The sequence below is a fragment of the Neophocaena asiaeorientalis genome, unplaced genomic scaffold (assembly GCF_003031525.2).
Source record: "Neophocaena asiaeorientalis asiaeorientalis breed wild unplaced genomic scaffold, Neophocaena_asiaeorientalis_V1.1 scaffold52, whole genome shotgun sequence".
In the NCBI taxonomy this organism is placed as follows: domain Eukaryota; kingdom Metazoa; phylum Chordata; class Mammalia; order Artiodactyla; family Phocoenidae; genus Neophocaena; species Neophocaena asiaeorientalis.
Genome location: NW_020173927.1, coordinates 3832195 through 3846001, shown reverse-complemented (window position 1 = coordinate 3846001; position 13807 = coordinate 3832195). Strand labels below are relative to the sequence as shown.

The window sequence follows — 13807 nt, the reverse complement described above, 5'->3', positions numbered from 1 at the left end:
ATGGGGAGCGAGGGGGAGCGAGGGGGAGCAAGGGGGAGAGATGGGGAACGATTGGGAGCAATGGGGCGCGATGGGGAGCGAGGGGGAGCGATGGGGAGCGAGGTGGAGTGAGGGGGAGGAATGGGGAACGTTGAGGATCGATTGGGATCATTGAGGAGAGAAGGGGAGCGACAGGGAGCGATTGGGAGAGATGGGAGGTGATGGGGAGCGATGGGGACCAAGGGGGAATGATAGGGAGAGATGGCGAGCATTGGGGAGCGATGGGGAGCGACGGGGAGAGACGGGGAGAGATGCGGAGCAATTGGGAGTGATGGGGAGAGATGGGGAGTGCTCGGGAGCACTGAGGAGTGAAGAGGACCAATGGGGAGCAAGGTGGAGGGATGGGGAGAGATGGGGAGTGAGGGGGAGCTATGGGGAGCGATAGGGAGCGGTGGGGAGCAATGGGGAGAGATGGGGAGTGATGGGGAGAGATGGGGAGCGATGTGGAGAGACGGGGAGAGATGGGGAACAATGGGGAGTGATGAGGAGCGAGGGAGCGATGGGGAGTGATGGTTAGAAATGAGGAGGTATGGGGAGAGATGGGGAGCAATGGGAAGAGATGGGGAGTGATGGGAGTGATGAGGAGCGATGGGGAGCCAGGGAGAGTGAGAGGGAGAGATGGGGAGAGATGGGGACCAATTGGGAGAGATGGGGAACGAGGGGAAGGGAGGGGGAGTGACGGGAAGCGAGGGGCACTGATTGGGAGAGATGAGGAGTGATGGGAAGCAATGGGGAGAGATGGGGAGTGAGGGGAAGTGAGAGGGAGCGACGGGTAGTGATGGGGAGCGATGGAGAGCCATGAGGAGAAATGGGGATCGACAGAGAGTGATGGGGAGTGATGAGGAGTGGTGGGGAGCGATTGGGAGTGATGGAGAGTGATGGGGAGCGACGGGGAGCGATGGGGCACGATGGGGAGCGAGGGGGACCGAGGGGTAGCAAGGGGGAGAGATGGGGAACGATTGGGAGCAATGGGGTGCGATGGGGAGCGAGGGGGAGCGATGGGGAGCGATGGGGAGCGAGGTGGAGTGAGGGGGAGGAATGGGGAACGTTGAGGATCGATTGGGATCATTGAGGAGCGATGGGGAGCGACGGGGAGCGATGGGGAGTGAGGAGGAGTGGAGGGGAGTGATGAGGAGCGATGGGGAGCGATGGAGAGCGTTGGGGAGAGAGGGCGAGCGATGGGGAGTGAGGAGGAGTGGAGGGGAGTGATGAGGAGCGATGGGGAGCGATGGAGAGCGTTGGGGAGAGAGGGCGAGCGATGGGGAGTGAGGAGGAGTGGAGGGGAGTGATGAGGAGCGATGGGGAGCGATGGAGAGCGTTGGGGAGAGAGGGCGAGCGATGGGGAGTGAGGAGGAGTGGAGGGGAGTGATGAGGAGCGATGGGGAGCGATGGAGAGCGTTGGGGAGAGAGGGCGAGCGATGGGGAGTGAGGAGGAGTGGAGGGGAGTGATGAGGAGCGATGGGGAGCGATGGAGAGCGTTGGGGAGAGAGGGCGAGCGATGGGGAGTGAGGAGGAGTGGAGGGGAGTGATGAGGAGCGATGGGGAGCGATGGAGAGCGTTGGGGAGAGAGGGCGAGCGATGGGGAGTGAGGAGGAGTGGAGGGGAGTGATGAGGAGCGATGGGGAGCGATGGAGAGCGTTGGGGAGAGAGGGCGAGCGATGGGGAGTGAGGAGGAGTGGAGGGGAGTGATGAGGAGCGATGGGGAGCGATGGAGAGCGTTGGGGAGAGAGGGCGAGCGATGGGGAGTGAGGAGGAGTGGAGGGGAGTGATGAGGAGCGATGGGGAGCGATGGAGAGCGTTGGGGAGAGAGGGCGAGCGATGGGGAGTGAGGAGGAGTGGAGGGGAGTGATGAGGAGCGATGGGGAGCGATGGAGAGCGTTGGGGAGAGAGGGCGAGCGATGGGGAGTGAGGAGGAGTGGAGGGGAGTGATGAGGAGCGATGGGGAGCGATGGAGAGCGTTGGGGAGAGAGGGCGAGCGATGGGGAGTGAGGAGGAGTGGAGGGGAGTGATGAGGAGCGATGGGGAGCGATGGAGAGCGTTGGGGAGAGAGGGCGAGCGATGGGGAGTGAGGAGGAGTGGAGGGGAGTGATGAGGAGCGATGGGGAGCGATGGAGAGCGTTGGGGAGAGAGGGCGAGCGATGGGGAGTGAGGAGGAGTGGAGGGGAGTGATGAGGAGCGATGGGGAGCGATGGAGAGCGTTGGGGAGAGAGGGCGAGCGATGGGGAGTGAGGAGGAGTGGAGGGGAGTGATGAGGAGCGATGGGGAGCGATGGAGAGCGTTGGGGAGAGAGGGCGAGCGATGGGGAGTGAGGAGGAGTGGAGGGGAGTGATGAGGAGCGATGGGGAGCGATGGAGAGCGTTGGGGAGAGAGGGCGAGCGATGGGGAGTGAGGAGGAGTGGAGGGGAGTGATGAGGAGCGATGGGGAGCGATGGAGAGCGTTGGGGAGAGAGGGCGAGCGATGGGGAGTGAGGAGGAGTGGAGGGGAGTGATGAGGAGCGATGGGGAGCGATGGAGAGCGTTGGGGAGAGAGGGCGAGCGATGGGGAGTGAGGAGGAGTGGAGGGGAGTGATGAGGAGCGATGGGGAGCGATGGAGAGCGTTGGGGAGAGAGGGCGAGCGATGGGGAGTGAGGAGGAGTGGAGGGGAGTGATGAGGAGCGATGGGGAGCGATGGAGAGCGTTGGGGAGAGAGGGCGAGCGATGGGGAGTGAGGAGGAGTGGAGGGGAGTGATGAGGAGCGATGGGGAGCGATGGAGAGCGTTGGGGAGAGAGGGCGAGCGATGGGGAGTGAGGAGGAGTGGAGGGGAGTGATGAGGAGCGATGGGGAGCGATGGAGAGCGTTGGGGAGAGAGGGCGAGCGATGGGGAGTGAGGAGGAGTGGAGGGGAGTGATGAGGAGCGATGGGGAGCGATGGAGAGCGTTGGGGAGAGAGGGCGAGCGATGGGGAGTGAGGAGGAGTGGAGGGGAGTGATGAGGAGCGATGGGGAGCGATGGAGAGCGTTGGGGAGAGAGGGCGAGCGATGGGGAGTGAGGAGGAGTGGAGGGGAGTGATGAGGAGCGATGGGGAGCGATGGAGAGCGTTGGGGAGAGAGGGCGAGCGATGGGGAGTGAGGAGGAGTGGAGGGGAGTGATGAGGAGCGATGGGGAGCGATGGAGAGCGTTGGGGAGAGAGGGCGAGCGATGGGGAGTGAGGAGGAGTGGAGGGGAGTGATGAGGAGCGATGGGGAGCGATGGAGAGCGTTGGGGAGAGAGGGCGAGCGATGGGGAGTGAGGAGGAGTGGAGGGGAGTGATGAGGAGCGATGGGGAGCGATGGAGAGCGTTGGGGAGAGAGGGCGAGCGATGGGGAGTGAGGAGGAGTGGAGGGGAGTGATGAGGAGCGATGGGGAGCGATGGAGAGCGTTGGGGAGAGAGGGCGAGCGATGGGGAGTGAGGAGGAGTGGAGGGGAGTGATGAGGAGCGATGGGGAGCGATGGAGAGCGTTGGGGAGAGAGGGCGAGCGATGGGGAGTGAGGAGGAGTGGAGGGGAGTGATGAGGAGCGATGGGGAGCGATGGAGAGCGTTGGGGAGAGAGGGCGAGCGATGGGGAGTGAGGAGGAGTGGAGGGGAGTGATGAGGAGCGATGGGGAGCGATGGAGAGCGTTGGGGAGAGAGGGCGAGCGATGGGGAGTGAGGAGGAGTGGAGGGGAGTGATGAGGAGCGATGGGGAGCGATGGAGAGCGTTGGGGAGAGAGGGCGAGCGATGGGGAGTGAGGAGGAGTGGAGGGGAGTGATGAGGAGCGATGGGGAGCGATGGAGAGCGTTGGGGAGAGAGGGCGAGCGATGGGGAGTGAGGAGGAGTGGAGGGGAGTGATGAGGAGCGATGGGGAGCGATGGAGAGCGTTGGGGAGAGAGGGCGAGCGATGGGGAGTGAGGAGGAGTGGAGGGGAGTGATGAGGAGCGATGGGGAGCGATGGAGAGCGTTGGGGAGAGAGGGCGAGCGATGGGGAGTGAGGAGGAGTGGAGGGGAGTGATGAGGAGCGATGGGGAGCGACGGGGAGCGAGGGGGCACGATGGGGAGCGAAGGGGAGAGATGGGGAACGATGGGGAGCAATGGGGCGCGATGGGGAGCGAGGTGGAGTGAGGGGAAGGAATGGGGAACGTTGAGGATCGATTGGGATCATTGAGGAGCGATGGGGTGCGACAGGGAGTGATGGAGAGTGATGGGGAGAGGCAGATGAAGCTTCGCTCGCTCGCTCGCTCGCCCACTGGTTGCCTCCTGCTGTGCTGCCCAGCTGCCCGTGGCCCGGGGGTTGGGGACCCTGATATACAGCACGGGAGGGTGAGGTCATGTGTAACCAGATTCATCAAGGGCCTAGACAGACAGACAGAAAGGAGAGAGGGGAGACCCAGGATAAGAGTTTGGTGAAGTGAGAAGTCAATCAGTGATACCTTTGGATTGGCCAGATGCTGGTGTTTCTGAGGACAGGGAGTGGGGCGTTAGATGCGACCATTTGGCAGGCTGAATCTGAAAGTAGTGATGACACAGCCCTGTACCTCTGGTTTGGGAGGGGGTGGTACCACGCAGGGTGAGCAGGGCTGGTTAGAAAGAAGGTGGCTGGCGGGGCCACTTCCTCAGTGTTCTACTTGTTTTGTCAAAGAGTGATCCACACTCCCAAGGGCTCTGTGCTTGTTTGGTGATTTGCTGTTGCATCTTAAGATTCTTCAGAAGTTTTGAACAAGGGGTCTGGCATTTTCGTCTTACACTTGGCCTCACAAACTGTATAGATGATCCTGGGGCTGTAAGGTGCCAGTTACTGGGACTGTAGTGTAGAAACTTTTAGGAAGCAAATCCCTGAGACCACAGGAACTGTCTCACGTGACAAGGAGCTACAGCTGCCAGATGTTCACAAAATACCCCACACTCCCCTGGAGAGGGCTCTAGCAACCAGGAAAGTCTTTTAAAATTGTGCTTCAGCTTTAACAATCATATCAGTTTTGCATTCTATTCCAAATTATGCTTGTTTTCAAACAAAAATGGGTTCTTCTGGTTTCTGAGTGAACTCGATCTTCCAGAAAGAAGTAACATGCTTACCCCCCGAACTTAAGAGTTGGGCTGTAAGCAAAGTCACAGGGCCTGCTCCCGATCCCTGGGGGAGGATCAAAACCCCACCATTGCCTAGGGTAGTAAGAAACACCAAGGCAAAGGCACGCTAGAACCAAACACAGTGGACATGACTGGGCAGACGGCAAGGTGGCTCCTACAAAATACCTCCACACAGGATGCCCCAGGAGACAGCATTCCTACTCCCGTAAGAAGGGTCTATATCATAAATAAATATGGCTGGAAATTCCATTTGGGACTAAACCACAGACAGGGAAAGACAGACATCTTGTGGGCTTATGTTAGCATTACATCACAGATGTGGAAACTAATATAACTCCATCAGATAATAACACTGAGTTGTAGAGTGCTAGAGTTGCAGCTACTCCATAAGACATCTCTCAGGGTTTTAAAAGAAAGAAGAAACATAGTTTATTTTTCTTATGGGTAAATGCAACAGATGAAAGAATAGCTCTTCATAAAGCAAAATACAAGAACATTCAAACAACAAACAACTTTCCATTTTGAGTTCCTGTGATGAATGCCTTGACTTCTAGACAAAATCTACTAGCCATTTCAGTAGAATCATATGTTAATAAATTAAATAATCAATTTAATTAACCTTTTAATTATGTTATACTCTAAAGCTTTAATTGTGAGAAGTTACCAAGTATCTGGGAGATGATGATGAGGGTGTAGGGCAAGAACTGAGACTTTTATAGTTATTTCTCCTCTAAATAACTAACTGGACTCTACAGGCAAGGGGTCCACCAAATCAGAGTCAGAATCTAGACATCCCTCCAGGTCTTAGGACAGTCTGACAGAAAAACACAGCTTTCCTTGGAATTTTGACCAAAAAAAAGCTAAAACACCAAACAAAACCATTTTTTTTTTTTTAAATGAGTAGGCTGCGGATATTATTCCTCTATTTTCCAAAGTGGATAACACCATCAATGAGTTGCTAATACCTACCCTCTGTATAGAAGATCCTATGGACTTGGCCCTGTCCTTGTCATTTTACACTTAAATTATAGCTAATCCTCTGTAAGGAAATACCAGCTCAAATAGGTCACTTGTTAGACTTTAAGGCTAGGCGTTTGGTTCCAAAGCCATTGCTCACCACTTTCTGCAGTGTAGACGTCTGCTTGCTTGTTTCCATCACAATGACAAAACACGTGTGGCCCATCATGTGGGAAAGAGGAAAAATGTTATTTTCAGCATTCCTTAGCTAGTGGCCAACATCAGTTGCCATCAGGAACTACAATTACACTTGTTTCTGTACAGCCCGCCAGGTAAGAATGATTTTTACATCTTTAGAAAGTTTTTCAAAAACAAAAAAAAAAAATGACACAGATATGAAGTAGAGACCTGCATATTTATGGCCCTAAAAGCCTAAAATATTTTACTATGTGGCCCTTTATGGAAAGTTTGCCCACCCTACATTACACGAACCAGACTGTTCTTTTTTTCTCTTCTTTAAATATCTTACGAGAAAGGTAGAAGTTGAAACAAATGCACTTCCACTTTTGAATGCAAATCCTTATTCTCTTTCACCTTCAATTAGCTGCAGCAAATTTGACTCACTCTGACATCCATGGAGTACCTACAGTGTACAGCACTTTGCAGCGTTTAAAAGGAAAAAGCACCTCTAAGACATAAAAAGCACCACAGTACAAGTCAAAATGCGGTGTTATAAAAAAAAAAAATTGCTCAGTGCTAAGGGATAAAAAGGGACCTAGGTATTACTTGCAGTTATGGAGGTAAAACGTGGGGCCCGGAACAGGAGGACGACAGACTGTCAAGCTGGGGGAAGACAAGGGCAGGGGCCCAAAGGCAGGAAGGTAGTAGTGAGGGTTCCCAGTTCCAGCAAGGGGAGGTGCGCTGTGTGCGTGGGTGCAGTGCAGAGGGAGATAACGCCGGAGGGTAAGCTGGTGCCTCCTCCACGAAGAGACTCTGGAAAAAACACTCATTTGGGAAACCTTAAATAAAAAGGAAGTTACTCTTAAGACCAGTTGTCTGGGATCGGAAACCAGAAATGGAAAGTCACCAGGACCGCAAGGGCCTCCTTTCCCCTTTCTCTTCCAAGGTACACCTGCTTCCCCGCTGTCCATCTGCTTACTTCTCCTTTCACTTTTAAACCTACTCTTGCTTTCTTCGTATCCCACAGCACCTCTTGAGACAAGTACAGGTGCGTCTTAAGTGCCCACGACAGGTAATCTAGGGATGTGCTGGATACCTTGCCCCTCCACCTCACAGCAAGCGTCAGCCACAGAGCGTGTAAGCAAGGGCAGGGGTGCGATATTTGGAGAGGAACCCAGAATGCTTTCTTGGAAGGGGTGTTTTCAGTTGCAATTTCCATCCTGTACATTTAGGAAGGAGCGGGTAAGGTCTGGACGTCTCCTTAACACATACAAAGCTGGTACTGAATGCTAAGAAGTTGGACTTTCTAACCAGACGTCGGGAAGCCACGGGAGGCTTCCGAGCAAGGTACCGATGACAGCAAGCTGTGATTATCAAAAAGATTCTGGTGGCGGTGGGTATTGGCATACAGATGCGAAAAACTTCGGTTCAAACAAGAAGATCGGGACCTGAATGTATCCAGGAACTGCGGTCGGGTGAGGATTTCTTTTCTTTTTTCCCTTTCCAAGAGATTTAAAAAATAAGACTTGGTAGTAGCTAGCAATTGGTGGCAGAGTCGCCGAGGATTCGGCCAGGCGCTGTGCTTGGCACCTAGTGGGTGGCGGCGCCCACAGCCGAGGCTTCAGGGACGCGGCGGGGATGGGCCTGGAATGCGGCCGAGGAGCGCCGGGTCGGACGGCAAGTGGACACAGCAGGCGCTGTCGGGAAGAAAGACGTTCCCGGAAAAGGACTGGTCAGCGGCGACGACAAACAAGGCGAGGCGCCAAAGAGCACCGGGCGCGGCCGGAGGAACCACTCGGTGTCCGCCCGCCGCGCGGGGCGTTGGGAGCTGTAGTCCTGCCGTCTCCTCCTGGACCCGGCCGGACTCGGACAGCGCCCGTCCCTCCACTTAAGAATCGCGCACTGACCCGTCCGGGTGCGGGGTCCTTCAAGACCATGAGGCGCCTGGAATGACGTCATTCCCAGGTCACCTCCCCTTCGTTGAAGGTTTTAGGTGTCTATGTGAAGTGTGCCACACAGCAAGCCGGCAATGAAAGAGTAAACCCTACACTGTGGAAGAAGGGCCCCTCCGATGTCTCTTCTCTCCTCGACGTTTCCTTCGCACCTGTCTTCCCAGCCGCATCGGCGCGGCTCCCCTCCCTATTTTGCTCAGGCAGCGCCTCAGGCAGCCCCGCGCCGCGGCGAGGGGCGGAGCGAGCCAGGGCGGGGCGGGGTCCTGGCCGGACTGCGTCGCGCTCGGGGGCCGCGCCGGGTATCGTTTCTTTCTAGTGCCCGAGGCAGCTCTGGCTCGGAGAGTGGTTTGTCAGCTCCACGGGGACCTCTGTGCACGGATGGACCCGCCCGGACCCGGCGGGAAGCGGCCTGGCAGGCGGCGGCCCCGGCGGCGTCAGCAGAGGCAGGACAGGGCCGAGATCGCGGGTCCCTGAGGCGCGCGGGCTCACCGGGCCCGGCGGCGGCACCATGATGCCGGGCGAGACCCACTCGGCAGCGCCCGGGACGGCGGCGGACCTCTCACGCTGTCAGGGCTGCGCTTCCCTGCAGCAGGTACGGCGTCTCCCCCGGGCCGAGGGTGCGGAGGGGCTGGGCCGGCCGTTCAGGGCTCCGGCTGCGGGTCGGGCCGCGCGCGTTAAGCTTCCGTGCGCTGCTCCCACTCCCGGGCGGAAGCCCCCCTCCCCCCTGCCGCCCTTTCCTTTAGTTGCTTTGGAAACGGCTTCCTTTGCGTTATTTAGGTTTAGGATCCAGGATTCATTTACTGGGATGCAGTGGTTGGGGAGCGAGTTCTGGAGGGCCCCCTGCTGCCTTTACGCAGTCTCAGGGCTCCCCAGGGCTGACTTGTAGGTAGATGAGGGATGGTCAAAATGACAAGCGAAGCCACCTTTCCCAGGATAAGCTTTTTTTATTGTGTTGGTCTGTCCTTAAAATGTTTCTTTCCTGGAGGCAGGTTCTTATGCGGCCTGCGGATTGGCCGAGAGGGTCGTTCATCGATTAAAGGCATGACGATACTGGAGGTTCCTAACTGTAGCGTGGTCTGTGCGCTACCGTTACAGAAGAGCTGCTAGTGTGTGGCCCCAGGTCTCACGGAGTCGTGGAAATAGTCCCAAGCAGTCGTTTCCAGTAGACTCTCCCAGCTATCTGATATCAGGAGTCTCTCTTCTGGCTATCAGTGTCTTTAATGGTAAAGCGGAATTGTCTACCACGGTATTGACATGTAACTAAATTATCACCTATTTTACTTAGTATTTTAGGCACCACGGACGTAGTGGTGAACAAAGTAGGTAAGATCTGCTGTCATAAATAAGATACATGTGTGCAAATAGGGCTTTAGAAGGTTTTAAGTGTTAGGAAAATAAAGGAGGAGTTGGAGTGGTGGTTTTGTCTCTTGGCTGGGGTGGCAGCAGGCAGGGTGATTTTGAAGTGGTGGCATTCGGACACCTGAATGATGAGAAGAAGCAGACTCGCAGAGGTGTGAGAGGAGTTTTCTAGGTAGAGGGCTTAACGGGCGAGCGATTATTGACGTGAAAAGGAGCAAGGTGTCTTTGAGGAGCAGAACGAAGTCTGGTTGGTGTGAGTGTAGCGCAGAGGGGAGAGCACTGATGAAACCAGAAAGGAATGTAGGCTAGATAAACTTAGGGTTTTGTTTTGTTTTGTTTTTATTTTAAACTGCATCATCTATGAACTGATCCCAAACATTTAAGGGCTGAGAACAGGGGAGGGAGAAAAGGAAGTCATGTGCTGGCACTCTGAAACAGAGGGGCAGCTACTAGTAAAATAATTGTCTGAGCTGAGCTGCCGCACTTAGGCATTTAGAACGTGCTTTTGTTTTTTCCCCTCAAAACCCAGCAACGTGCGTGAAGTTCTCTTGACTCTTTCACGAGTTATATTTATTCTTTGGGCAGGTTTATTTACTCAACAAATATTTATTGATCACCTGTTGTGTTTTAGGCAGTGCAGGTACACAGTGGGGGGAAAAAGCAAATATTCTACATCTCTTGGAGCTTCCATTCTAGGAGGTGGGAGGAGGAGACAGATTAAACAAGTTATGTGAGAAGGTAATAAATGTGCTGGAGATAAAGTGAGCAGAGAAGGGGGGAGAACAAAAGGGTGAGGAAGGGGCCAGGGGCTAGTGGAATTTAAATAGGGTGTCCTCACAGAGGTTGTATTTCAGCAGAGGCGGTGAGAGTAAGTTCTGTTGATGTCTTTGAAGAAAAGCATCCCAGACAATAGAAACGTCAGGTGTGGTGGCCTGACGCAGGAGCTTGACTGGTGTGCTCGGGGAGAGCAGGGAGGCGCTGTGGGCAGGGTGGAGTGCACGTTGGTGTCTTGTCTGCTTGGGGCTGCTCTAATGAAGTCCCATAACGTGCGTGGCTTGTCAGCGACAGGAATTTATTTCTTACAGTTATGGTGGCTGGGAAATCCAAGATCAAGGGACTGGCAGCTTTGGTATCTGGTGAGAGCAAGATGCCTGGTTCATGCCTTCTTGCTGTGTCCTCACATGGCAGAAGTGGGCAGAGAGCTCAGAGCTCTCTGGGGTCCCATTTATAAGTACACTAATTCCATCCATGGAGGCTCTGCCCTTACGACCTGTTCACCTAGCAAAGGACCAATCTCCAAATGGCTAGCATATTGGGGATTATGTTTTAGCATATGAATTTTGTGGGGGACACAAATGACCTGTAGCAATCAGGGAGTTTAATGAAGTCAGAGAGAAGAGAGCTTGACTGTGGGAGCCCTTAGAGACCATTGTACGGATTTGGGCTCTTACTCTGAAAGGATAGTGAGTCCTGAGAGGCTTTTGTGCAGGAGAACGACTGGTGTAAATTATCTTGTCCAGTTGTGGATCTGATTTTCCTTCAAAAACCTGGTCTACCCGTAGTAGTCCCCATCTTGGTTCAAAGTAGCAACTGTATCCTTCTGGTAGCTTAGGCCAGAAACTAGATGTCATCCTTGGTTCCTCACTTTTCTCTAACAACCTGCATCCAGTCCATCAGCTGATTCTGTTGGCTTCTTTGTTAGCCACCCATTTCTCACCATCCCCACTGCTTCCACCCTTGTGTGAACTGCTGTAGTCTCTGGCCCCGGGGGTTTTTGCAGTAGCCTCCTGTCGCCGCCTTCCTTCCTCCCATGCCACATTCCTGCTACTGGTTCTCAAAACAGCAGTACAAGTTGTCCGGTGAAGCCCCTAAGTCCCGGGGTCTGCAGGCCTTTCTGTAAGGGGCAGCATCATAAATATTTAGGTGTTGTGGTCTCTTCACAGATACTCAGCTCTGCCTGCATAGTGTAAAGATGACCACAGATAACACTGAAGGAATGGGTGTGATTATGTTCCATGGAACCCTGATTTGCAAAAACAGGCCAAGAGCCTTAGTTTGCAGACCTGTCTCCTAGATTGCAGTACTCCATTGCATTTGGGTTTCTGTTGCCTGGAATGCATTTTTAGGGGAAGAGAATGGTTAGTTGTGAGTGGAGTCCATGGAACAAGTCTTTAATATTGCAAAGTAAGGCTGGAAAAGTAGGTTCCTGGCAGATTATGGAGGACCTTGAATGGTAACCACCTTAAAGTTTTGTGCTTAATTCCGTTTGCATCATGAAGAGTGAAGGGTTTTGTATGGTTACTACACAAGAGCAGTGTTTGTAGTAAAAATAACCGGTGGCAGTGTGCATGCTGGATTGAGGAGGTAAATGATTTCACTAATGCATGCTAGTGGTAATAAGAGGGTGGCTTAACTGAAGGGTCTTGGGATTGGGAATAGAGAAGAAGAAGGTTCTGAGTGTGAGAAACTGCAAAGAGTGAACAGATCTCGAGTCAGGAAAACAGAAGGTTCAGAGATTTAAATCCTGAGTGACTCTGAGAACTGTGGTAGAGGTAGGAAAAAGCAGACACCAAGATGGGAGAGACGTTGGAAATGTAGGAGCGAAGCTTTGGAATGACGTCAGCATAGTGGATTTTCAGCTGTTTTCACATTTGTTTGTAGTGCAAGGTGCTTCCAAGGTACTGTGATATACTTCCAGGGAAATAGTGAAGCAGCTAGGTCAGATGGGCACTGAGTTCATTGTAAGAATTTTATTTGGAGAGGGAGAGAGAATGGAGAAGTGTGTTCTGTCTCTTAAAAGAAAACCAGCGGGCTCATGACTAAGGTGAGCATGGAATGGTGAAGCAAGGAGAAACAGGGGTAAACAGGAAGCATACGGAAATCAGGTTGAGAAAGATGGAGGGCTGAGAACAGGCGATGGCATTTGCCAGGTAGAAGGTCCATGATCGGTCACCGGTAGAAAAGAAGTTTCTGCAGGGTTACATAGTGTCACAGCAAGTTCTGTATTTCAACTAAAATTGTACCAGGGAGAAACGGAAGAGGTTCTGTACATAGAGGAGGCATCCTGCTGTATAGCTCTAACACACTGAGACTTGTGGATCTTGCAGAACATGTATGAGCACATTACAAGCGTCTTGCCTGCAGGAGCCCTGGCATCAGTGCTGTGGCTTCATTCTGAACCTCCGTGGGAGGCTGGCTGTCTCTGTCCCCAGTGGAACAGTGCTGGGGTGTGCTGCAAGTCTTCCTTCCCGTCTCACTCCTCCCTGCCCTCTTTCTCTTTTTTTTTTTGGCCATGCCCACAGCTTGCGGGATCTTAGTTCCCTGACCAGGGATTAAACCCGAGCCCTCAGCAGTGACAGTGCAGAGTCTTAACCACCGGACTGCCAGGGAGTTCCCTGCCCTTTTTTTCTTTAGTGGGTGCGGAGATACCCACTAGTTTCTCTTTTTCTAGTCTCTCACATCACCCTGTCTGTTTGCTCATCCTTATTGGTTATAATGGTTCATCACTGATCTGTAGCCCAGTGTGCATACGGGTTGCCGAGCTTTGGGAATCCTCAGCCAAGGGAGATCCTTACTCTGGTGATATTATGTGCAGTTAAACAAGTCTTGAGTGGTTTTAAGTCAAGCTGGCATACGTCCCTTTAGTTCTGGTGAAGGAGGGGCCCTTTTATTTTACTTGTTTCAGTCATTGCAGAGTGAAACAGTTTAACTCTCTTGGGAATCCAGGTGGGTGTTTGAAGTGCATAGTTATACTGTTTAGCCCATGTAACTAGAATACAGCCAGAACAAATGGTGTTTGGTTGTCCTCGGGGCAGGTTTGAGCGAATTATTTATATAAACTTTTGTTGAGCTCCCATTTGATAATCACCAGTGGTTTGAACTTCATCATTTGGAACTTGAAGCGTGCTTGTCCCTAGACATAATGATTTGTAAGTGGTTATAAAGAATGCTTACAAAATTGTAATTCATTCATTTAGTGAACATTTTCTGAGCGTCACTGTGTCTGTGATGCCGTGGCGTGTGTTGGAATACAACCATGAACAGAAGAGGCATGGAGCTTGTGTTGTGGCTAAAGTTACGGATGAGTGAAAAAGCAACCACCATATAACTGTAGTGTAATAAGTACGCATAGTTATTGAAAAAACATTTGAGGAAAAGTGGACCTGCACAGGTCAGATACATGTTGGTCAGGGGTCAACTGTACTGTTTCAGGGGATGTTCAGGGTAGGTACCCTGGG

At 53.2% G+C, this 13807-nt stretch overlaps 1 protein-coding gene across 4 annotated transcripts in view; it reads left to right on the top strand.

Annotated features, from left to right (window-relative positions):
• The first annotated feature begins 8510 nt into the window (after window positions 1-8510).
• Window positions 8511-13807, top strand: part of ICE1 (interactor of little elongation complex ELL subunit 1) — a 60355-nt gene continuing 55058 nt past the window's right edge. For all 4 annotated transcript variants that reach the window (XR_003004111.1, XM_024752506.1, XM_024752505.1 and 1 more), the window contains exon 1: window positions 8511-8802. Coding sequence is in view for 3 of the 4 variants with exons in the window: in XM_024752506.1 (XP_024608274.1) it covers window positions 8719-8802 (84 nt within the window). In the remaining variant the exon portion in view is untranslated. The remainder of the gene's footprint in view (window positions 8803-13807) is intronic.